Below are 26,307 nucleotides of genomic sequence, written 5' to 3'. Positions count from 1 at the left end.
CTTGGTAGGTTTTCTCCAGAAGACAGAAGCATCAACAGTTTACAATCCCCACTTGTCAGTGGAAATGAGGCTCAATACTTGGGGTCATACCCACTTTTCAAGGACTCCATCACGTTCACCCTATTCCCCTGCAGTGTTGATCCAGAAGAAGGCACAACAACCCTAAACTTCCTCCTATAGATCTTCCGTTGCACAATGCAAATTTGTTTTACCCACAATTCCACGTCTAGTTCTTTGAGGGCTCATCTTTTTGATTTCTTTAGGTCAGTGGTCTCCAGCTTGTGGCATTACATCGACTTTGACACTACGACTCCAACCATGGCACATTATGGCTTTCAATAAACAGTTTTATTGACTTTGATGTAAAAAAAACAAGAACACGACATTTACACACTGTCCTATGGCATCATAAATTTCCTTCTTAAAACAGAAGACATATACAAACATTTCCAAAAATAAGGGGTTAAAATCATGCGTTTTCCTTCAAGGACGGAGTAATGTGTTCCTTTCTGACCCTTTGGTCAATGACTCTCCACCAAAACGTATAATTATAGTTCTAGAATGGGACATGTTCTAAAAGTTGAATGGATGGGAACCTCCATCGGTTGCCTTGTTCCCTGTGCAGTGTCAACCCTTTAAACCATCCACTGCTCTCTAACCTGGCATTTTTGCATCTGTAAATCCACGGCTGAAGTCCTGCAGCCCGATAAAAGCAGCGAATCCAGATCCTGAATGAAGAGCAGTGAAGCCCCCACCCCTTAGACCTGCCAGCTGTTCCCTACCACTCTGGTTCAGGCTCAATCCCCTGGAGCAGTAACGGGACATGCAGCAGATGTTCTCTTGCTCCAAATTGACAATTGTCTTTGCGTCTTCATGGCCCAACGGGGCCCACTGCATGTGCACCATTTGCCCTATGGTTACAGCAGCTCTGACCAGGGTACTATGATCTCTACAAAAAGCTGAGGAGTCGGACCCCACCGATCAGACACTGATGACCTAGCCTGAGGATAGGCCATCAATATCTAAAACTCGAAAAACCCTTTTAATGATCAGGACAATTGGGGTTATTAAGGTGCTAATGAGATGTAAGAAGCACAGCCAGTGTCTAACAGGGCACCATTATAAACTTAAGAATAACAGATCCATCAACAGCAACTTGATGATGTAGAATAATCTGCAGGAGAATGAACTAGAAAGTAAGTCGTCAAAACCACAAAAAATGCTTAATGTATACCGAAACAATGTGAATAAGGGCCCTTGCACTCAATGCCGCTCCGGGACATATGGCCTGCTCACTGACCTTATGTCTCGGAGGGCATACGGTTGTGTGCAAGACCCCTAAATCAGGTCCTCAAATTCATCGTGGTAGACCTTTAGATGGTGAAATGTTTTTTTGTTTGTTTTTAGAGAAGTTTCTGTTTCACAATGACAATGGTGACATCATTATAGTCCCACAAGACCGGTCCTATGATACCAAAAAATTCCCTCTGAAGAAAAAAGAGAAGTTGAATCAGTTCAGACACCGCAGGACACTCAGTGGTGAGAACAATGTTCAACTCCTTCATGTCTATACTGATAAAATGAGACTGGGTGGAAACCGTCATCAGCTTCCTTATTCTGAACTTTGATCCCGAAGTTGACAGATGTCCAGGTATCGTCACAGCTGTCCATGAATGAGCCCTTTATTACAGGGCTATCAATCACCTTATTTGGGTCATCTCTAAGAGCTATAGCAAGCCTTGAAGGGAGTTGTAGGCAGCAAATATAATGATAGATTTTCTGTGTCTGCATCCCCCTCGGTGAAAATCCTGTCAATCAGAACTATAACTGGCCTTTCTGAGTATAGAAGTGTTTGCTGATGGTATTTTCGAAGCTGGTTGAGTGTTGGAGGAGGTGGTTTCAGTTCATGGTTGGTTTTCTTGAGATTGTGCTGAGACTTCCTGCTGTGTTAGAGGTAGAGAGAGCTTCTGCACTGACAGAGCTGATCATCTGGCTACTGTAGAAACCTCACAGTAGAAAATGATGATCAAGAATTTGTGTTTAAAGCTCCTCCCAGGTGACTCAGTCCTAACTTTCCTATGAATAGAATTGCAAAAATGAAAATAATAACCATATATGAGTAAGAGGAAGTCAGTGCAAGCCAATCTGGAACCAATCAGCAATTTGTAGACTAATCTACTAGAAAACAAGGTGCCTTTAGTGATTTCACCATCTAGACGTCATGGTCCTGGCTCTATTTTGTCCTCTGAAGGTGCTGGTTGGTACATCACAGTTCTTTCTTGGAAAGGTCTCCTACATTCAGAGAACCTCACTTTTCGGCACCAAACATACACTCCAACAGACGTCATTACCAGGACAATTAAAAGTAATGAGACAATGGCTATCGTCATTTGTTTCATTTTGCTCTTCTCATTGGGCTGATCGATTGAAGGTTCATTACCTGAGTGAGAGGAGATAGAAAGGTAGAGCATTAGATGGAGACAAGTTTAGATACTAAACATCAAATAATTGTTGATCAATTCCTGAGGACTTAAAGAAACCCATAGACCATCCTGTGCCCCCAAGAAAAAAACTCACTTCATACTCTACTGATAACTTCTAATATTCAGCCAATTCATTAATTAGTGTGTGGTGATGTCACCAGTCACACTTTGCAATCCATCGGGCTATCCCATGGTCTACAACCAACTTCTATACCTTGCAGTAAGTTGTTTTGCTGTTCTGAATCCGGGCTAGTGATGGAGAGACCTATCGTGGTCTCTAGGATTTTCTGTGTGGTGTAAATCTCTTCTGAAGGTTTCGATGTTCCTCCTTTCCAGGTCTGTGTGGACCCGGCTGTAGATGTTGTAGTTTCAAGCATGGTTATAGGTGGTTTCTCGTTGGAGCCTTTGGAAAAATCTTTTTGACTCTCAGACTGCTGTAGGCAAGAATCTCTATCTGCAAAGAAAAGACCAAGATTATTAGACATGGCAACAACATAGATAGTAATTCAGATAAGATTATCCAATTATATCCTCCTTTTCAGAACTTCCTTACGGACAGAATTTTTTTTGATGACTAGTAGTAATGATTTCATCATTTAAATTCAGTGTATTATTGCTCATAGAAGATGGAGAATCTCACCCTGTTTAATGCAATTGGTGACGTTGTTCACCCATGATTCAGTTTTCTCGCCACAGAAGATTCCTCCTTTTGGCAGCTGAAATCTGAAAATGTGTAGAAAATAAACAAAAACTGTGAGAACAAAGGATGAGAAAACCAATAAACAAACATGTATGTAGACCAGAGGGACTTCTAACCATGATGTCAAGGGGTTCTTCTAACCATGAGTCATATGGAGGTGCTCCTCACCATGATGGAGTCATATAAAAGAGGCACTGCTCTCCATGATGGGGTCATAGATAAGAATCTCTCCTAACCAGGATAGAGCATAGACAAGAAGTTCTCCTCGCCATGACAGGGCATAGACAAGAAGTTCTCCTAATCATGACAGGACACAGACAAGTAATTCTCTTAATCATGATAGAGCATAGACAAGAACTTCTAACCACGACAGGTTGTACACAAGAGTTTAATCTCACAATGATGGAGGCATAGACTAGGGGTGCTCCTCACCATGATGGAGACCTAGGCAGAGATGATCCTCACCATAAAGAAAGTATAGACAAGAGGTGATCTTAATTTTGATGGAATTTAGAAAACAGGAGTGTAGGGGTTTTGAGTAGCAGCGCTCCTTTAGGTACAAAGATTAGCACCAGTGCTATGGAAAAAGGGCAGTAGAGGTCCCAAAAGGTTTTGAGTCCATTTCGCTGTACCTATGGGTTGATGTTAAGGCTGCAGGCAATCATAACGCAGGGGATTTTGAGCTCTGTAGGAAAATGGAGCTCCACTCACTCTAATGATATATGCAAGGGTGGATTTTCACATCATGGTGCAGTTTTACTATAGGAGGAGGGACATAGAAGACTAGCTGTCTCTCTTACCTGATGATGTTGTTTGGGCACTCTGTATAAATCGCTTTTCTAACCAGAATCTGATAGAACGCTGGCTTCACATCTTTTTCCGGAAGTAACTTTTTGCATTCCGGACAAACTTTGAACTGACTGGCTCCCTGGAAGTCACCTGAGAAGAGACAATAGACAATCGATCAGGATAACGAAGTCAATCTATACACAAAGAGGTATCTCCCAAGAAAGACAACCATCACAGCGCCACCTATTGGAAGTGTCTCCTTATGAGTCAAGATCCAACTTTCCAAGAAGCCTTGGGATTTGACAAGGGAACGTAGCCAAACCAGATATCCATTCGTACACAGCTGTTTTTCATGTAACGTACAAGACAGAGAGTCCTACATTATACATTCTTACCACATCATCATCTACTATCCCGGACAGTAGAAGGTAAAATGTATAAATAATCGGATCAGAATTTTAGACCACTAGGCCTTTAAATATTTGCTTCAGTTGGACTGTAAATGTGTGAACCAGTGGAACCATGATAGTGTGCACTGGTAGAATGGTTAAGGTATCAGTGGACCTGAGAACGCAAAGTGACCTGGGAAAGTGAGCACTGGTTGGACTGTGTAGCTGTTGGAAGAGGTGCGCCCAAGTAGGACTGTGAAGGTGGCCTCCAGAAGGTCTTTTTGGGCACGGGCATCATGAAAGGAGAGAAAGTATTAAGGACAACTACTATTTCTTCTCCAAAACTTCCTCAGGAAACCTGAAAGTGTAGCCATCCCCTTAAGGTAGGCACCTGTGGCACTTGTGGAGGTGTGCACTGGTAGAATTGGGAAAGTTTGTGATACTAGAACTGTCACAGTATGGACATGTAGGACTTTGAAGGCTTGCACCAGTGGTTCGGTGATGGTGTGCACCAGGAGAACTTTTCAGGTATGTACCAGTGGAACTGTGACATGCACAGATAGGACAGGGAAAGTGTGCTTTTACACCAGTAAGCCTTTGAAAGGTTTGATTAGCAAGATGGTGAAGACGACACCTCCTTCAGTAATGTAAAAATGTTTGCAAAATGCAGATCCTTTTTATAAAACAGTTCCCTTGTGTTTAGGAAAGTAACTTTAAGGATGATCATGGGAGAAGTTCTGAAAGACACATTTGTAACGCCCCAGAGTGGCATTACCACATTTGCGCCTCACTACTATCGCCTATGGTTAACCAAATGTCATTCTATGTATTTATTTTAAGGTCCTGCATAATGTGCATCTCCTATTTTGCAACTGTTTCTGTACAATTGTAATATGCCTGGTTCACCACCAGGTGGCAGAATCAATGGCAGAGCTATCTCACAGAGAATGGAGCTTTCTTATTCTATTCAAACCCCCCCCCCCCCCACACTCTGTAGTATGGTGGGCAGTTCCCGCCTGCTGCAGGAAGGGTGGAGTTTCTAGCTAGAAGTCAGTGAGTGTGGAGAGTACCCCCTGCTAGGGGAAGGCAGCAGGAGCACGTCCCTGTTGAACGAGCCCTGTCTAGGCCAGCTGGAGCACCTTCAGCTCAGTTGGACATGGAGGCAAAAGCGTGGAAACTCAGAAGCCAGGAGTAAAGTTCCCCGGACAGTTTAGAGTCAGACTACAAGAGAGAAGTTGCAGTACCCAGATAAAGCTAAGTTATACAGCCAGCTTGTAGCAACAGACGTAGCAGAGAGGAGTTTGCCTGCCACAGTTCATGCTAGCGCCTACTGGGAACCAAGATAAAGCCTGAGTCTGTTTGGAGAAATATTTATGCAAAGTAAAGCTGCTGTTCAACTATATACAAAGTCTGGACTCTAATTTATTCTTCATCCCACAATTCAACTACCCCCTTTGTCTGCTTCAGAGCCAACGCCTGGGGTTCCAGCGTATCCAGGTAGGAGCACCGTGACACATGCACAAAACATTAAGGGACATTTAGGCCACCCTACACCACTCTGGCATTCCTACACCTGGGTACCAACACCATTTCTTAAAGGGACTCTGTCCCGTTGTTGCTTAATTGCAACTGGCGTCACAAAACACTTATTTCATCTTAAAGGGACACCAGTGCGCACCGCGCCTCTGTTGCACATTCTTTTGACTCATGAGTTGTTGAAGGCACAAGAAATGTAGCAAAGGTCTGATCTTCTGTTATCACCTACAGATTGTTAATAATTAAGCCATAAGTAGCGTAATAATCTTGTATTACCACCTGCGGAATGTTGTATCAGCCTCGGAAATTCCCAATGACGTAAAGCCACTTTTTGTAGACGGTGGTAATCTGGTGGTCACTTGCCCAAACCTCTTCCACCCCTTCTAGCAAATAATTTCATGGTTTATTAAACCTTTTTCTGGTCTGAGATGCACTCAAACCTGTTGGCTTCAGTACATGTACTCAAAGGGTAGTCACCCAGACAGGAAGTTGAATAGTTGGTAGAACTATTATGACCCCTGGAAAAACGGGGGAGTAAAAAAGATTGTGAAACCCCCCCCCAGAATTCTGATCATGTGTATAATAGAGATAAGACTATGTGTACGCAGCGACTGTGGTGGAGTCGTCCTTTAATTTTGTGTGCCCCGGTTTATGCTCCCCTATTTGCTTGCCATAAAGATGGGTCCTCTGGAGACAAGACCAACAGATTTGCCTAGAAGTACATGTCCTTAGGGAGATAAAAAGCGCCACACTTGTTCACAGGTTGTATCTGGTATTGCAGCTCAAACTCATCGGAGCTGGACAGGAGTGGCGCTGTTTTTGATAGAAACCTTCTTCCGATCCTTGAAAATTTTTCAAAAGCAAAATGTTCACATCTCACTTCCACCCAATCTTATCTGTACCCCAGTTTAGAAAACACATTTGTATATAGTCTGCTAGGGATTTTGGGGTTAATAGAGGGGGTCCCCTATTTAGGATCCTCATCTCTTGTACGTAATGTGGAGTGGTAGGACAGGGAGCGTCTCTCACTCTGGAGGACCTGTCCTGTCCTATATTACACAAACGACCCATTGCTGTGAATTGGCACGGTGTAATGCTTCATTTCCCCTGTGGGGGCACTGCTGGGAAACTGAGCACTTACTGCCAGGTTTCTCCACAGATTACGAGGGTCTCTTTGAGGTCTGCTAATGTTCGAGATACACATCTAACAAGCAGGGATTGTCCAAAACAAAGAACTTTAACTTTGACATTTCCTTCCTGTTACAAATGGTCCAGGCAGAACAGACGTCCCATTATACATTACATGATTGGCCTGGAGTATAAACATCCCCCAGTGGTACCCCACTTAATAAAGGACATCTGGAAGTCTATGCTTCTTGTCTCACATTCCAGATTCCCCGCTTCTCGGTTTCCATCCCTCGCTTTTTGCTTCACTGTATCTCAGTGAGCAGAAGTCATCTCAGCTGGAATGTTTCAAGTTGGACAGCAATGGGTCATGAGTGAAGTTGAAGGAGAAGCTACACCAGATGTTTTAGGAAAACAGAGAACAAACATCCACACAAGCGTGAGCTGAACCTACAGACTCCATGCTGATAGTTCTGACATTCAGACACTGGTCACCATTGCTGTCAGGCTACTCAATGCGCCATCATCATGTCACCCAGGAGTAATGAGTTGGCAGAGGGTAAAACGGTGAGCATCACGACCTACCAAACTTTTGGAACTCCGGAAGCTGAGAATGTTCTTGTCTGTGCAGGGCTGACATTGTCCATGCATGTATAATCCATGGTAGACCCAAATGTTCTCTCTGGTGAGTGGACCTGGGCACTGTACCCTCTAAAAAGTTGGGTGAGTTAAAAACAAACAATAGTTGGGCACTTCTAATGGTAGATCTGTAGAGTGCTCTCCATCTGATGCCATCAGAGTGCTCTCCATCTGATGCCATTAGAGTGCTCTCCATAGTGCCATCAGAGTGCTATCCATAGTGCCATCAGAGTGCTCTCAATAGTGCCATCAGAGTGCTCTCCATAGTGCCATCAGAGTGCTCTCCATAGTGCCATCTGAGTTGTCTCCATAATGCCATCAGAGTGCTCTCCATAGTGCCATCAGAGTGCTCTCCATAGTGCCATCAGAGTGCTCTCCATAGTGCCATCAGAGTGCTCTCCATAGTGCCATCTGAGTTGTCTCCATAGTGCCATCTGAGTTGTCTCCATAGTGCCATCTGAGTTGTCTCCATAGTGCCATCAGAGTGCTCTCCATAGTGCCATCAGAGTGCTCTCAATAGTGCCATCAGAGTGCTCTCCATAGTGCCATCAGAGTGCTCTCCATAGTGCCATCTGAGTTGTCTCCATAATGCCATCAGAGTGCTCTCCATAGTGCCATCAGAGTGCTCTCCATAGTGCCATCAGAGTGCTCTCCATAGTGCCATCAGAGTGCTCTCCATAGTGCCATCAGAGTGCTCTCCATAGTGCCAGAGTGCTCTCCATAGTGCCATCAGAGTGCTCTCCATAGTGCCATCAGAGTGCTCTCCATAGTGCCATCAGAGTGCTCTCCATAGTGCCATCTGAGTTGTCTCCATAATGCCATCAGAGTGCTCTCCATAGTGCCATCAGAGTGCTCTCCATAGTGCCATCAGAGTGCTCTCCATAGTGCCATCAGAGTGCTCTCCATAGTGCCATCAGAGTGCTCTCCATAGTGCCAGAGTGCTCTCCATAGTGCCATCAGAGTGCTCTCCATAGTGCCATCAGAGTGCTCTCCATAGTGCCATCAGAGTGCTCTCCATAGTGCCATCTGAGTTGTCTCCATAGTGCCATCTGAGTTGTCTCCATAGTGCCATCAGAGTGCTCTCCATAGTGCCATCAGAGTGCTTTCCATAGTGCCATCAGAGTTGTCTCCGTAGTGCCATCAGAGTGCTCTTTATGGTGCCATCAGAGTGCTCTCCATAGTGCCAGAGTGCTCTCCATAGTGCCACCAGAGTGCTCTCCATAGTGCCATCAGAGTGCTCTGAGGGTATAGAACAATCAGCAGCCACCATTGCTCTCCCCGGGGTGTTATGGTGACAGAGGACGGTGTACATCTCATTAGTGTCTGAAACTCTGGATATGAGTCCTAATGGTATGGCCCAGAGGAGCTCAGTAATGTTGCCATGGACTTCTGTGCCAGGCATCCGGCTTCACCAAGACCCTGCCAGGACAAGCTCTGTGGTATATGTGCAGTGCTGCCCCTATGACAACAATCCTTGTCCTGCGCTCTACAGTCATAAAGCCGTCTAGTAATGATGGTGTATCTAAAATCAGGAGTCTCAGGTAGAATGATACCCCCAAGAAGGTGTCTGTACAGAGCAAACCAGACATGCCCCCGAGATCTCCCAGTGGTGCCAGTCAGAGGTATCTGATACCACCGCTGGAGTCCCAGCTTCACCAGTACCCCCTGCCTGGGCCGGTCACCAGTTCCCCCGCTTACAGGGCGGTGTATCTCAGGCTGTCATGTGCGGTACAGTCCGATCTGACAGGGCGCTGTATCTAAGCCTACCATGTGCGGTACGGTCCGATCTGACAGGGCGGTGTATCTCAGGCTGTCATGTGCGGTACGGTCCGATCTGACAGGGCGGTGTATCTCAGGCTGTCATGTGCGGTACGGTCCGATCTGACAGGGCGCTGTATCTCAGGCTGTCATGTGCGGTACAGTCCGATCTGACAGGGCGCTGTATCTAAGCCTACCATGTGCGGTACGGTCCGATCTGACAGGGCGCTGTATCTCAGGCTGTCATGTGCGGTACGGTCTGATCTGACAGGGCGGTGTATCTCAGGCTGTCATGTGCGGTACGGTCCGATCTGACAGGACGCTGTATCTCAGGCTGTCATGTGCGGTACGGTCCGATCTGACAGGGCGGTGTATCTCAGGCTGTCATGTGCGGTACGGTCCGATCTGACAGGGCGGTGTATCTCAGGCTGTCATGTGCGGTACGGTCCGATCTGACAGGGCGCTGTATCTCAGGCTGTCATGTGCGGTACAGTCTGATCTGACAGGGCGGTGTATCTCAGGCTGTCATGTGCGGTACAGTCCGATCTGACAGGGCGGTGTATCTCAGGCTGTCATGTGCGGTACGGTCCGATCTGACAGGGCGGTGTATCTCAGGCTGTCATGTGCGGTACGGTCTGATCTGACAGGGCGGTGTATCTCAGGCTGTCATGTGCGGTACGGTCCGATCTGACAGGACGCTGTATCTCAGGCTGTCATGTGCGGTACGGTCCGATCTGACAGGGCGCTGTATCTAAGCCTACCATGTGCGGTACGGTCCGATCTGACAGGGCGCTGTATCTCAGGCTGTCATGTGCGGTACGGTCCGATCTGACAGGGCGGTGTATCTCAGGCTGTCATGTGCGGTACGGTCCGATCTGACAGGGCGCTGTATCTAAGCCTACCATGTGCGGTACGGTCCGATCTGACAGGGCGCTGTATCTCAGGCTGTCATGTGCGGTACGGTCCGATCTGACAGGGCGGTGTATCTCAGACTGTCATGTGCGGTACGGTCCGATCTGACAGGACGCTGTATCTTAGGCTGTCATGTGCGGTACAGTCCGATCTGACAGGGCGCTGTATCTCAGGCTGTCATGTGCGGTACAGTCCGATCTGACAGGGCGCTGTATCTCAGGCTGTCATGTGCGGTACGGTCCGATCTGACAGGACGCTGTATCTTAGGCTGTCATGTGCGGTACAGTCCGATCTGACAGGGCGCTGTATCTCAGGCTGTCATGTGCGGTACGGTCCGATCTGACAGGGCGCTGTATCTCAGGCTGTCATATGTGGTACGGTCCGATCTGACAGGGCGGTGTATCTCAGGCTGTCATGTGCGGTACGGTCCGATCTGACAGGGCGCTGTATCTCAGGCTGTCATGTGCGGTACAGTCCGATCTGACAGGGCGGTGTATCTCAGGCTGTCATGTGCGGTACGGTCCGATCTGACAGGGCGCTGTATCTCAGGCTGTCATGTGCGGTACGGTCTGATCTGACAGGGCGGTGTATCTCAGGCTGTCATGTGCGGTACGGTCTGATCTGACAGGGCGGTGTATCTCAGGCTGTCATGTGCGGTACGGTCTGATCTGACAGGGCGGTGTATCTCAGACTGTCATGTGCGGTACGGTCTGATCTGACAGGGCGGTGTATCTCAGGCTGTCATGTGCGGTACGGTCCGATCTGACAGGACGCTGTATCTCAGGCTGTCATGTGCGGTACGGTCCGATCTGACAGGGCGGTGTATCTCAGGCTGTCATGTGCGGTACAGTCCGATCTGACAGGGCGGTGTATCTCAGGCTGTCATGTGCGGTACGGTCCGATCTGACAGGGCGGTGTATCTCAGGCTGTCATGTGCGGTACGGTCCGATCTGACAGGGCGCTGTATCTCAGGCTGTCATGTGCGGTACAGTCTGATCTGACAGGGCGGTGTATCTCAGGCTGTCATGTGCGGTACGGTCCGATCTGACAGGGCGGTGTATCTCAGGCTGTCATGTGTGGTACGGTCCGATCTGACAGGGCGGTGTATCTCAGGCTGTCATGTGCGGTACGGTCCGATCTGACAGGACGCTGTATCTCAGGCTGTCATGTGCGGTACGGTCCGATCTGACAGGACGCTGTATCTCAGGCTGTCATGTGCGGTCGTGTGCATGAGGCCTAAAGTAGGGAATCAGGGCTACATTCAGGGCTACATTCTGTGAGGACCCAGCGCAGCCAATCAGGAGAGCTCGGGGCGCAGCGTCATCAGTTGCTGGCAGATAGAGTAGCAGCCAGGATACAGAGACCAAGCGGCGGCTCCTCTGGAATGTGTCCGATACGCTTCATTTAAAGGGGCGCTCCACTAATAACCCAGGATACAGAGGCCTGTCAGAATGCAGTGCCCGTGGCTTTAACACTGTATAGGAACAGGGAAACCCCAGGTTATCACTGTCCCGGACTGCACCGAGCAGCACAGAGGATGTCAGGAGCGGAGTGTGGTGATCTTGTGCCGGGCACTGAGCTCTCCACCGTGTGATGTTAGGACTGAGCCCTTTGTGACAGGGGAATTGTCAGGATGGGGTGAGGGGACAGAGCAGGGTCCTCAGCAGCACAGAGGATTTCAGGGAGTGTGTCAGACATATAACATGTATGTAGCTGAGATCTGTGTGCGGCAGGTAATACAACTCCCATCAGAGCTCCACCTCGCTGAATACACAGGAGCAGGCCACGGCTTGTAGAGCGCATTCCTCAGGAGACCACACGTACCAGGAAGCCTCACCTCTCGGTATCCGGGTCCCTCACCGTCCGCAGGGGGCGCAATGTGTAACTGATCCCCAATAGTATGGACAACAAAGGGCTGCCCTCCCCCAACTGTATAAACTACAACCACATATCAGTACCATACAGCCTACATAATACCGCCATACAGTGCCTGCATACTACTGCCATACAGTGCCTGCATAATACCGCCAGACAGTGCCTACATAATACTGCCATACAGTGCCTGCATACTACTGCCATACAGTGCCTACATAATACCGCCAGACAGTGCCTACATAATACCGCCAGACAGTGCCTGCATAATACCGCCATACAGTGCCTACATAATACCGCCATACAGTGCCTACATAATACCGCCATACAGTGCCTGCATACTACTGCCATACAGTGCCTGCATACTACTGCCATACAGTGCCTACATACTACCATACAGTGCCTACATACTACCGCCATACAGTGCCTGCATACTACTGCCATACAGTGCCTACATACTACCATACAGTGCCTACATAATACCGCCATACAGTGGCTGCATACTACCATACAGTGCCTATATAATACCGCCATACAGTGCCTATATAATACTGCCAGACAGCATCTAGATAATACTCCCATACAGTACCTGCATACTACCCTACAGTGCCTGCATAATACCGCCATACAGTGCCTACATAATACCGCCATACAGTGCCTGCATACTACCATACAGTGCCTACATAATACCGCTATCCACAGTGCCTGCAAAATACAGCCATACAGTGCCTACAAAATACCGCCATACAGTGCCTACATAATACTGCCTGACGAAGGCCAGACACGGCCGAAAACGTTCGCACAAAATAATTTTTTTGCCGCATATCCATTGAAAATAAATACCAATGAAAGAAACCAATTTGCTGTGATTTATGATTTTAGATATAATACTGCCATACAGTTCCTCCATAATACTGCCATACAGTGCCTATATAATACCGCCATACTGTGCCTACATAATAAGCAGCAAGTAACAGAACAGGGACAACATTAATATATAATATAATATACATAAGCAGCAAAGCAGGATGTATTTGTGAGATGTAGTAGTGCTGAGTTTGTCAGATTCAGCAGACCAGGGTTTGTTTGTGAGATGTAGCAGTGAACCAAACAACACTGCACCGACACCACTCCTCTGTAACAGCATTAACTCTTTATAGCAAGCCACAACTGGCTGGACAGTCACAGCGTTTCCGTGGCGCTCGCCTCCAAAATCAGTTGCAAACATGAAGCAGACCAGGGTTTGTTTGTGAGATGTAGCAGAGCTGGGTTTGTCAGGTGCAGCATAGAAAGGGTTTGTGAGAACTGTTTTGCAGGATAACAGGCCAAACTGGATGGACAGACGTCTTTTTTTCAGCCTTATAAACTATGTTCCTATGTAGATGTAGCAGAGCTGAGTTTTGCTATCACAATACGCAGTCTTCCGTAGATCTGCAGTGAGATAGCGTACGTGAGGAAACACGCTCGGCTCTGCTACATGTGTGGGCTCCAGTGTGAGTGGAGGACGTACCTGGCCGTGGACTCAGCTCCAGAATCAGGAGGAGGAGGAAGGACGATGGACTCCACATGGTCAGAGGCTCCGTCTGGCAGCGTGCAGCGCACCGACTGTCTCCGCGTGTCTCCGCCGCTCGCTCTTCCCCTCGTCCGCTCTCCGCCCGTCTCGCCCGCCCGTCCCCTCCGCCCCCTGACGAGGTGATTGCTTTCACTTTCATTGTCCTGGACTTTCCCATGACTGATGTGAAATCCCCAACCAGCCGTGGACGCCCACAGCCAGTGACTGGATGGGACACTCAATGTCACTGCTTTCAAGATCTCTGCTTGCTGTCAGTGAATGGGTACATGGAAAGATTATTTCTATTCAGAGGGTGAAAACGTATACAGACCTAACCCTTCTCACTGCTGAGGGTTCGTTACAGTTGTATCCAGTCTAGACAATCCTCTGAGGTCTCCACAATGATACATTTTACCTCTGCTTGCTGTCAGTGAATGGAAGCATTAAAAGATTCTTATTTCTATCCAGAGAGAGAAAGCCTTTACAGACCTAACCCTTCTCACTGCTGAGGGTTCGTTACAGTTGTATCTGGTCTTAAAAAAACAAACTAAATCCAGCTTCCCATAAGGGCTCATTCACACGACCGTGGTTTGGTTCCGCATCCGACCCATTCACTTCAATGGGGCCGCAAAACACACTCCGCTTGCTGTCCGCATTAGTTGCTCCGTTCCGTGGCCCCGCAACGGACAAGAATAGGCATTTCTATAATGGGCCAACAGTTCCGTTCCGCAAATTGCGGAAGGCACACAGGCGGCATCCGTGTTTTCACGCATGCGCAATAGATAGAACAAAAACGGAGGCGGATCCGTTTAAAATAAGAGAAACTGAGTTTCCGTTTTGAATGATCCGTATAAAAAAATACAGCAAATTTGCTTCCGTTTAGACGGATCCGTTATAACCCTGCCTCACCCGGAGCTTCTTTTCTGTATGTAGAGGTATGTACCGACGGACCGTCATGGTCACCCCGCAAACGCAAATCCAAATAAAAAATAGAATGTGAATTATGATGCATCTCAAGGAAATAATCGTCAAAGAGAGGAATGGCCGCCACATCGCCTGACCATACAAATAGCAGGTCATCGATGTAGCGGCCATAACATCGCAGGCTATAAAAAAAACGGATTCGTGTCCGCAAAAAGAAATTGGCTTTCCCACCAGGCCATATAGAAAATTTCGCCCCCATAGAAACTCCTTCTTTTTCTTCTGGCGACCATCCGCCACCGCGAACTCTGATCCTCCGTATTGCGGCCCCATTAAGATGGTGATCTCGATAGTGAAGATTGTGCATGATAAACGTATAAAAAATCCACTCCGGCAGAACGCGGTGATGAGTGGCGACTTTTAAAAAATACTTCTTGGCCCGAACCGGGTTTCGTCAGGCGCAGAAACATGCACTGGGCGGTATTTAAATTCTAGACCGCCGCTTACTATTTTCAATTTCTAAAAACCTTGGGCACTCCAGCTGCTGTCAAACTACAACTCCCAGCATGCACACTTTCTTGGCTGTTCGCCCATAGACGTGAACAAAGCATTCTGGGAGTTGTAGTGTCAGAACAGCTGGGGGGCCGGAGGTTGCCGATCCCTGCTCTATCCATAGTCTTAAAAACAAAACTTTTGTCTTGAGAAACACATAAAGGCCTTCACTCAGAAGTGTCATCTAAGCGCCAGGTCCCGGGTCTCCTCGCTCTCGATATACGTAGACGTACGAGGCCGCTGCTTCGTAAAACTCTTCATTTATACACCTCAGTAATACCGCGTGCCCGGGACAGCCCACCACTTGTCTCCTCCGTGTGACGGCAGGACACTTGGCCTGGAACCTCCTGTGTTATATCCCTATCATTTAGAAGTAGGGATGAGCGAACCCGTGGTGGTTCGGCTTCTTCAGGTTCACCCAAACTTCAGGTCAAAGTTCGGGTTCGGGACCTGAACTTGACCCCAAATCCGATTGAAGTCAACGGGGAGCCGAGCTTCACTTTATAATTTTCTGTTAGACAGGGCTGGCGTTAGGGGAAGGGGGGCAAACTGGGCAATTGCCCGGGGCCCCCATCCTCTAGGGGGCCCCCTCTGCTTCAGTGCCGCTGTTCAGCTGAACGTCCCTGGAAGCGGATGGACGGACAGCTGAACTTTACAATGCAGTGTAAGGCCCCCTCACTGTACACATAACACAAGTCATTACCACAGTGCTGCTCTGCAAACTGACAGCTCTGGACACCAGCAGCACTCTTCTACTGGAGCTGTAGGACCTGCGATGATGTCACCTGCAGGAGGCGGAGCTCAGCAGAGAAGAGGGGGATGAAGGACCTGCCATGACCTCACCATCATTTGACCAGAACAGAAGGCGGAGCTATGCAGTAAAGTAATGAAGAAGACCAGTGATGCATGGGAAGAAGTGAAGGATTCAATATGAGGGAGTTGTAGTCCTCTCCTCTTATACCTCCTGTTATGTAATATCGGAGCACATTACAAGATGAGGTATGAGGAGAGGACTAAAACTCCCAGCATGTCCAGCTTGTAATGTAATATCAGAGTACATTACAAGAGGAGGTAAAACAAGAGATGACTACAACTCTCAGCATGCCCAGGCCATTATTATGTAATATCAGGGTACATTACAATACCCTGGATATGCTGGGAGTTGCAGTCCTCTCCTCTTATACTTCCTTTTATAATGTACTCTGATATTACATATTAACTGCTTGGACATGCTGGGAGTTGTACTCCCATCCTCTTATACGTCCCCCTGTAATGTGCTCTGGTATTAAATAATAATGGCTTAGACATGCTGGGAGTTATAGTCCTCTCCTGTTATACCTCTCTGCATTAGGGCCGGGATGATGGATAGGGGAGGGTAGTCATCCGCCTAGGGCGCCACTTCGCTACCTAAAAAGGGGGGAGCACTTATTGCCGTCCAACTTCACCAGCCTCAGGCCGCTAGGCCTCAAGCCTGTGAGGCATTAGAACAGAGCAAGAAGCCGCAATTACATCACTGCGACCTCCTGCTCTGGGTCTCGCATGATGACGTCATCAAGTGAGACCCGGAGCAGGAGCGGTGATGTCATTGGGACCGCACGCATCAGGACGCAGCAACACAAGCCACAGATAACACTGCGGCGGGGGAAAGGGAGAAAGGTGTTTTTTTTGTTTTCTTTTTACTAAATGTCCGCACTGCTGGGGGCACCAGGGATGGGAATCATCATATATACCTGGCACTACTGGGGAGGAATGGAGGAGCATTATATACTGACACTACGGGGTACATTATATATATACTGGCACAATGGGGGGGAGCATTATATATTGGATCTAGTGGGGGCACTACAGGGGGACATTAGAGCCACTGGGAGCAATATGGTTATATTATTACTATTAGGGTCCTGTAGGGACACCCGGCACCCCTGCCGATCAGCTGCCCTGTACGCACGCGCCGTCTCCTTTCTCTTTTCCTGCTCACTGCAGTATGTCTATGGGGCAGCAGCAGTGGAGAGCAGCTGATCGGCGGGGGTGTCAGGTGTTGGACGTCGGACTGTGTTTTTAGCACATTATTACAAGATTTGGGGGCCCACTTTTGATTTCGCCCAGGGCCACATTTTGTCTAAAACCATTAGAACATGGTTATAGCGGAAAATAATCGCATTCTTAAAGGGGTTGTCCGGGTTCAGCTCTGAACCCGGACATACCTCCATTTTCACCCAGGCAGCCCCCCTGACTTGAGCATCGGAGCAGTTCATGCTCCGATGCTCTCCTTTGCCCTGCTCTAAATCGCGCAGGACAAAGGCATTTTTTGGAGATCCGGTGACGTACCGGGCTCTCCATGGGACTGCCAGGAAGCCCGGTGACGTCACCCGCACTGATGGGCGGTTTTTAGCGCTTCCCTAGCCAGTAAAACGGCTAGTGTAGCGCTAAAGCCCGCCCATCAGAGCCGGTGACGTCACCGAACACACTGCAGTTTCCGCCCGGCAGTGTGATATTGAAAACAAAAGAGCCCTTGCCCTGCGCGGGTGAAAATAAGGGTATGTCCGGGTTCAGCTCTGAACCCGGACAACCCCTTTAACCACCTCAGCCCCCCTAGCTTAAACACTGACCAGAGCACTTTTTACAATTCTGCACTACACTACTTTCACCGTTTATTGCTCGGTCATGCAACTTACCACCCAAATGAATTTTACCTCCTTTTCTTCTCACTAATAGAGCTTTCATTTGGTGGTATTTTATTGCTGCTGACATTTTTACATTTTTTGTTATTAATCGAAATTTAACGAAATTTTTGCAAAAAAAATTACATTTTTCACTTTCAGTTGTAATTTTTTTTTTTAAAACTACATTTCTATATAAATTTTTCTCTAAATTTATTGTTCTACATGTCTTTGATAAAAAAAAATGTTTGGGTAAAAAAAAAATGGTTTGGGTAAAAGTTATAGCGTTTACAAACTATGGTACAAAAATGTGAATTTCCGCATTTTGAAGCAGCTCTGACTTTCTGAGCACCTGTCATGTTTCCTGAGGTTCTACAATGGCCAGACAGTACAAACACCCCACAAATGACCCCATTTCGGAAAGTAGACACCTTAAGGTATTCGCTGATGGGCATAGTGAGTTCATAGAACTTTTTATTTTTTGTCACAAGTTAGTGGAAAATGATGATTTTTAAATTATTTTTTTTTCCTTACAAAGTCTCATATTCCACTAACTTGTGACAAAAAATAAAAACTTCCATGAACTCACTATGCCCATCACGAAATACCTTGGAGTGTCTTCTTTCCAAAATGGGGTCACTTGTGGGGTAGTTATACTGCCCTGGCATTTTAGGGGCCCTAAAGCATGAGAAGAAGTCTGGAATCCAAATGTGTAAAAAATGCCCTGTAAAATCCTAAAAATACAGCCTAGGTGGGCAAAGGGGCCCATATTCCAAAGAGCACCTTTAGGATTTTACAGGGCATTTTTTACACATTTTGATTTCAAACTAATTCTCACGCATTAGGGCCCCTAAAATGCCAGGGCAGTATAACTACCCCACAAGTGACCCCATTTTGGAAAGAAGACACCCCAAGGTATTTCTTGATAGGCATAGTGAGTTTATGGAAGTTTTTATTTTTTGTCACAAGTTAGTGGAATATGAGACTTTGTAAGAAAAAAAAATAATAAAATAAATCATCATTTTCCGCTAACTTGTGACAAAAAATAAAAAATTCTAGGAACTCGCCATGCCCCTCACGGAATACCTTGGGGTGTCTTCTTTCCAAAATGGGGTCACTTATGGGGTAGTTATACTGCCCTGGCATTTTAGGGGCCCTAATGCGTGAGAAGTAGTTTGAAATCAAAATGTGTAAAAAATGCCCTGTGAAATCCTAAAGATACTCTTTGGAATGTGGGCCCCTTTTCCCACCTAGGCTGCAAAAAAGTGTCACACATGTGGTATCGCCGTACTCAGGAGAAGTTGGGCAATGTGTTTTGGGGTGTCTTTCTACATATACCCATGCTGGGTGAGAGAAATATCTCTCTAAAAGACAACTTTTCCCATTTTTTTTATACAAAGTTGGCATTTGACCGATATATTTATCTCACCCAGCATGGGTATATGTAAAATGACACCCCAAAACAAATTGCCCTACTTCTCCTGAGTACGGCGATACCACATGTGTGACACTTTTTTGCAGCCTTGGTGCGCAAAGGGGCCCAAATTATTTTTAGGAGGACATTTTTAGACATTTGGATTCCAGACTTCTTCTCACGCTTTAGAGCCCCTAAAATGCCAGGGCAGTATAAATACCCCACATGTGACCCCATTTTGGAAAGAAGACACCCCAAGGTATTCCGTGAGGGGCATGGCGAGTTCATAGAAGTTTATTTTTTTTGGCACAAGTTAGCGGAAATAAAATTTTTTTTGTTTTTTCTCACAAAGTCTCCCTTTCCGCTAACTTGTGACAAAAAGTTCAATCTTTCATGGACTCAATATGGCCCTCACGGAGTACCTGGGGGTGTCTTCTTTCCGAAATGGGGTCATTTGTGGGGTATTTATACTGCCCTGGCATTTTAGGGGCCCTAAAGCGTGAGAAGAAGTCTGGAATCCAAATGTCTAAAAATGTCCTCCTAAAAATAATTTGGGCCCCTAGGCTGCAAAAAAGTGTCACATATGTGGTATCGCCGTACTCAGGAGAAGTAGGGCAATTTGTTTTGGGGTGTCATTTTTAGGCAGGTATTTACTGACAGCAAGCAGAGATGTTCAAAACAGAGAGACTTTTTTTTTTTATCCCAGATTAACCCAGTGTTGCCATTCACTGACAGTAAGCAAAAATAGGAAGCTGCTGACAGTGTTGGAAAACCAGTATGTGAGTGGCCCTGCGTCCTGGTGTCATGGTATAGCAGCTATAGGGTATGCTGTGTGCGCCACCTGCACAGGAAACAGAAGAAACAGAGGAATCCTGAGGAACCAGTTACTGAAATAATACAGGAAACTGTATTCACCGCCCGGGCACCGCTACATGTGTAATATACAGCGCCACCTCTGTCAGAGCGGCATGGGGAGCCCCGAGGATGTCACTCTGTCAATGAGCGGCCGGCTTGGTGACTGGTACTGTTATGGAGGCACCATGGCTGCTATATGGCATTCTGGCTATGACATCTATAGGGGTGTTTTTTATATGCCTGTCATTGTTATGGGGGCACTGTGGATGTCACTGTTATGGGGGCACTGTGGATGTCACTGTTATTGGGGCACTGTGGATGTCACTGTTATGGAGGCACTGTGGATGTCACTGTTATGAGGGCACTGTGGATGTCACTGTTATGGGGGCACTGTGGATGTCACTGTTATGAGGACACTATGGATGTCACTGTTATGGGGCACTGTGGATGTCACTGTTATGGGGGCACTGTGGATGTCACTGTTATGGGGGCACTGTGGATGTCACTGTTATGGGGGCACTGTGGATGTCACTGTTATGGGGGCACTGTGGATGTCACTGTTATGGGGGCACTGTGGATGTCACGGTTATGGGGGCACTGTGAATGTCACTGTTATGAGGACATACTGTGGATGTCACTGTTATGGGGGCACTGTGGATGTCACTGTTATGGGGGCACTGTGGATGTCACTGTTATGGGGGCACTGTGGATATCACTGTTATGGGGGCACTGTGGATGTCACTGTTATGGGGCGCTGTATGTCACTGTTATGGGGGCGCTGTGGATGTCACTGTTATGGAAGCACTGTAGATGTCACTGTTATGGGGGCACTGTGGATGTCACTGTTATGGGGGCACTGTGGATGTCACTGTTATGGGGGCACTTTGAATGTCACTGTTATGGGGGCACTGTGGATGTCACTGTTATGGGGACACTGTGGATGTCACTGTTATGGGGGCACTGTGGATGTCACTGTTATGGGGGCACTGTGGATGTCACTGTTATGGGGGCACTGTGGATGTCACTGTTATGGGGCGCTGTGGATGTCACTGTTATGAGGACACTTTTGATGTCACTGTTATGAGGGCACTGTGGATGTCACTGTTATGAGGACACTATGGATGTCACTGTTATGGGGCACTGTGGATGTCACTGTTATGGGGGCACTGTGGATGTCACTGTTATGGGGGCACTGTGGATGTCACTGTTATGGGGGCACTGTGGATGTCACTGTTATGGGGGCACTGTGGATGTCACTGTTATGGGGGCACTGTGGATGTCACTGTTATGGGGGCACTGTGAATGTCACTGTTATGAGGGCACTGTGGATGTCACTGTTATGGGGGCACTGTGGATGTCACTGTTATGGGGGCACTTTGGATGTCACTGTTATGGGGGCACTGTGGATGTCACTGTTATGGGGGCACTGTGGATGTCACGGTTATGGGGGCACTGTGGATATCACTGTTATGGGGCGCTGTATGTCACTGTTATGGGGGCGCTGTGGATGTCACTGTTATGGAAGCACTGTGGATGTCACTGTTATGGGGGCACTGTGGATGTCACTGTTATGAGGACACTGTGGATGTCACTGTTATGGGGGCACTGTGGATGTCACTGTTATGGGGACACTGTGGATGTCACTGTTATAGGGGCACTGTGGATGTCACTGTTATGGGGGGCACTGTGGATGTCACTGTTATGGGGGCACTGTGGATGTCACTGTTATGAGGACATACTGTGGATGTCACTGTTATGGGTGCACTGTGGATGTCACTGTTATGGGAAAAAAAGAAAAAATGTGCAGCAGCACTACGAAAAATATAGAATGTTCCTTACTGTGGTGGTGCTCGCTGTGTCAGAAGCCAGTCCTTAGCTTCCCCAGATCCAGATGCAATTGTAACAGAAAAACTGCAGCACTCTCCAGCCTTGATCCTTAATGCTTTATTTCACCAACAAATGCGACGTTTCGATCAGTGTGATCTTTCTACAGATTGCTTGAGAAAGATCACACTGATCGAAACGTCGCATTTGTTGGTGAAATAAAGCATTAAGGATCAAGGCTGGAGAGTGCTGCAGTTTTTCTGTTACAATTGCATCTGTCACTGTTATGGGAGCACTGTGGATGTCACTGTTATAGAGGCACTGTGGATGTCACTGTTATGGAGGCACTGTGGAGGTCACTGTTTTGGGATCACTGTGGATGTCACTGTTATGGGGGCACTGTGGATGTCACTGTTATGGGAGCACTGTGGTTGTCACTGTTATGGGGGCACTGTGGATGTCACTGTTATGGAGGCACTGTGGATGTCACTGTTATAGAGGCACTGTGGATGTCACTGTTATGGGAGCACTGTGGATATCACTGTTATGGAGGCACTGTGGAGGTCACTGTTATGGGAGCACTGTGGATATCACTGTTATGGAGGCACTGTGGAGGTCACTGTTTTGGGGACACTGTGAGTTCTTCTAGTGGCCGTAGTAGTAGTCACCCAGCTTTCCCAGGATCTTATATAACTAGTAAAAGCTGAACACAATAATGCTGATTCTGTGCCCGCTCATCCCTGCCCCCAGAACATGACCCCCTACTCTGACCACCCATGTGACTATGAAATACCACTCTGCTCTGTACCGGGGGTTTCCTTTTTAATGAAAGAGTGCAACTGAAACTGAAAGTCAGTGACTCTACCAGCAGAATAGTGAGTGCAGCTCTGGGATATAATACAGGATGTAACTCAGGATAAGTACAGAATAAGTATATATGTGCACAGTAACAATATTTTAGGCTACTTTCACACTAGCGTTTTTCTTTTCCGGCACTGAGTTCCGTCCTAGGGGCTCTATACCGGAAAAGAACTGATCAGTTTTATCCCCACGCATTCTGAATGGAGAGCATTACGTTCAGGATGCATCAGGATGTCTTCAGTTCAGTCTTTTTGACTGATCAGGACAGAGATATACTGCAGCATGCTACGGTTTTATCTCCGGCCAAAAATCCGGAAAATTTGGCAGAATGCCAGAACCGCCATTTGTTTCCATAGGAATGTGATAGTGCCGGATCCGACATTCAAAATACCGCAATGCCGGATCCGTCCTTCCGGAAAAAAAATTAAAAAAAATAAATGCCGAATCCGTTTTTCCGGATGACACCGGAAAGACAGATCCGGCATTTCAATGCATTTGTAAGACGGATCAGGACCCTGATCAGTCTTACAAATGCCATCAGTTGGCATACGTTTTGACAGATCCAGCATGCCGGATTCCTCTGCCGCAAGTGTGAAAGTACCCTTAATTATATTTATTCATGACGTGTAAATTGTGGGCATGCCCTTTAACTGGATGTACTGGGGTCACTGCAGTCATGGAGTAAGCTTTTAGATATTTCTGTTAAGTTCCACATAGTACAATTTTCTGAATGTCTCAATGTGAGAGGTGGTGATGAGTGGGTGCAAAATATACATTGAGAAATGATCTAACCATTCACTGACAGAAACCTGGTTGTTTCGGCAGTGGGTGTGAACCCAATGTGCCATATAGCCGGTTTTGATGTGGGCTAGCTGTAAGGGCGTTTTCCCCTGGTATTTACCCTTTAACTCCAGTACAGGGGTCTGTTTTTCAATGCAGGGAGCCACCAGGAGGCTTTCTCTTGAGATAGTCCCGTTGTGGTTGACGGCTGACTCACGGGGGTCAGAGACAACAGCACTGAGAGGTCAGATGATATGTATACGTAGTCTGGTAACAGGACAAGGTCAGGGCAGGCAGTGTACAAACGAATCCAAGAATCAAGTCCGAGGTCAGGGCAGGCAACAATGGATCAATACAAGAAAGCGGCTAGGTCTGGGCAGGCAGCGGTAAAGAGTCAGAGTCTGTTTTCAGTTTTGAGTATGGTGCGTGGGTAGTCAGACACAGAATGATACCATTGCTGGTAATTAGATAGTAGGTAACCTAATGCTCAGGCTGGTTAGGGCGCCTTAAATACCTGGAGATGCTCAGTCATTGGCTCCTAGAATAATTTTTGGGCAATATCTGGGCGATGAACAATGGGAAAAGCAGAAGAAGGAGCCTGCTTCAGACTTTAAGAAGCTGATTCTGCCTCTGGAGTCCACTTCTTGGCATAAACAGCTTTGTGGGTCAGAGTGGATATAGGTGCTCTAAGGTGGAGAAACAAGGGATGAAATATCTAGAATAGTCAAGAACAATTTAAGAAGGCGGACAACTTTTCAGGATCCATTTGAAGACCTTGTTTGGAAAGTATATAACCAAGGGATAGGAGGGAGCTTTTCTCAAAGATGCATTTGTCGAATTTTGGGTAGACTCTGTTCTGTTGACGTTACGATTAAGGATTTACTCCAAAACACGTCAATGTCTGTCCAGATGGTGGTGGACCTGGCTCGTTGTATTGCTACTGAAATGTTAAAATAAAGCCTAAGAAACATTCAAACGGTGCCGGAGTTTCCTTTTTCCAGTGTTGACGTTCTCTGGTCGGACCTGAGAGGCAAGTGAGCTGGAGTATTTTACTGTTTGTTAGACTCTGTTCTCTCTTTCCCTGCTAGAGCGCGGTGCGGACATGTTTGTGATGAAATATGAGGTCGGCTGAGAACATTAGGATGTAGTCGAGGTACACCACTACACACACACAGAGGAGATCCCTGAAGATATTATTCACAAACTCACCAAAGGCCATCTTGTGTTAATTTTGAGTATTGGAGGCAGTCTTCCATTCATCACTTTTGTGATCAGATCAGATGATGAGCGCCACGCAGATCCAATTTAGTGAAGAATTGTGCTGCACGCAACCGGTCAAAAAACTCAGGGATTAACAGTAGTGGATATTTTTTTTTTTATAGTAATGGCATTGAGGTCCCGAATGTCAATGCAGGGTCTGGCTGACCATCTTTCTTTTCCAGCTGGGGAAGCGGACTTGAAGATAAAATCTCTCTCTAGATATTTTTTAATAGTCCACTATAACTTGAGTTTTTGAAAGAGATAATGGATATATATACACGCCTTAAGGAAGCGCGGCCTGAGGTACCAAATCAATTGGGCAATCATAAGGATGAGGTGGCAACAACTCTGCTTCCTTTTTGTCGAATACACCCTCAAAACCATGGTATGCTACATGCAGGCCTTTTGAGGTAGTGGTGGACGTTGGAGAGGCTGTACATAAGTCAGGCACTTGGAATGGCCGGTTGATCCATAACAGAATTTTGCTGGACTTCCAGAATAGGACAGGACTATGCGTTTGGAGCCTGTCACGAGGGTATCAAGAGCCACGTCTGACTCCGTTATACCCGGGGTCAGGAAGTCGCAGCGGGTGGCTGCGCGCTCTATATCTAAAGATCATGGTGTTTCTTAGTTATTGTTTTCTGTGTTTGCCTTGCTATCCTTTTTGTCTCTCTCAGGGATCCGTAGCTTCTCCTCCTCAGCTGTTTCGTGTCTGCCACTCCCTACCTCCTTATATTCTCCCCTCACACTTCTCTAGTTGCCAGTTATAGAGCTTCCTGCCTGGACATCTATACTGACCCACTGGAGTGGTTAATCCTGGTTGTTGTTCCTGTGTGCTACCCTCCGGATCCCTGTTTGGCTTATTGTTGTCTCCTGTTGTCGCCCACCTGGGAATATATGTTGAGTCTGTGTTGTCTGTCCTCCCCTTGGTGTTTTCCCTTAGAGTTAGTGGTGCGTACTAGTGTTCCCATCGCCCTGTTCACTACCTAGGGCTCAGCTCAGGGAAAGCCAGGGCTTTAGGCACGTGATCGGCGTACGGGTGAGGAACCCGTCTAGGGACGTCAGGGCAGCCAGGTGCCAGCCGCCAGGTGAGTCAGGGGTCACCATCTTCTCTCTCACTTGGGCAGGGCCTTCCTCGTTCCCTCCCTCTGTGTCACGTATGTGATAGCCACGCCGACCGTGATAGAGCCAAGGTTGTCCCAGCAGCAGGGGACTAGAAGACTTAAGAAGATTCAGCAGAGAGATCTTCTCAGAGTCCAGAGTTCTTGCAGATCCATGGGCACAACGTCAAACTGAATGGACTTGGAGAGAGCCTTCCCATCAACAGGTCTCAGAAGCCGTTGCATGGGTATCCAATATTGATTCACTACGGCCTGATGCAGGAAGTTTCCTGCCGAACCAGAATCCAGAAGGGTCGATATGGTG

The 26,307-nt window shown here is 47.2% G+C and overlaps 1 protein-coding gene across 1 annotated transcript; it reads right to left on the bottom strand.

The window, feature by feature from the left end:
- Positions 1 to 329: 329 nt before the first annotated feature.
- On the bottom strand, positions 330 to 13,857 carry LOC120986503. The gene is made up of 5 exons (XM_040415125.1): positions 13,714 to 13,857; positions 3,984 to 4,122; positions 3,124 to 3,206; positions 2,698 to 2,937; positions 330 to 2,440 (listed from the first exon to the last, which is right to left on the bottom strand). Exons 1-5 carry the CDS (start codon positions 13,769 to 13,771, stop codon positions 2,220 to 2,222), a joined length of 741 nt encoding a protein of 246 aa, XP_040271059.1. The 5' UTR covers positions 13,772 to 13,857; the 3' UTR covers positions 330 to 2,219.
- Between the last annotated feature and the right edge of the window lie 12,450 nt (positions 13,858 to 26,307).

This window comes from Bufo bufo, chromosome 1 (assembly GCF_905171765.1).
Source record: "Bufo bufo chromosome 1, aBufBuf1.1, whole genome shotgun sequence".
NCBI lineage: Eukaryota > Metazoa > Chordata > Amphibia > Anura > Bufonidae > Bufo > Bufo bufo.
The sequence above is the reverse complement of the archived record's forward strand: the minus strand, read 5'-3'. Positions and strand labels throughout refer to the sequence as shown.

Coding starts and splice junctions, on each gene's coding strand:
- LOC120986503 (XM_040415125.1), bottom strand. CDS start 13,771: ATGTGGAGTCCATCGTCCTTCCTCCTCCTCCTGATTCTGGAGCTGAGT. Junction 3,207..3,983: donor TGCCCAAACAACATCATCAG/GTAAGAGAGACA, acceptor ACACATTTTCAG/ATTTCAGCTGCCAAAAGGAG. Junction 2,938..3,123: donor CACCAATTGCATTAAACAGG/GTGAGATTCTCC, acceptor TTTTCTTTGCAG/ATAGAGATTCTTGCCTACAG.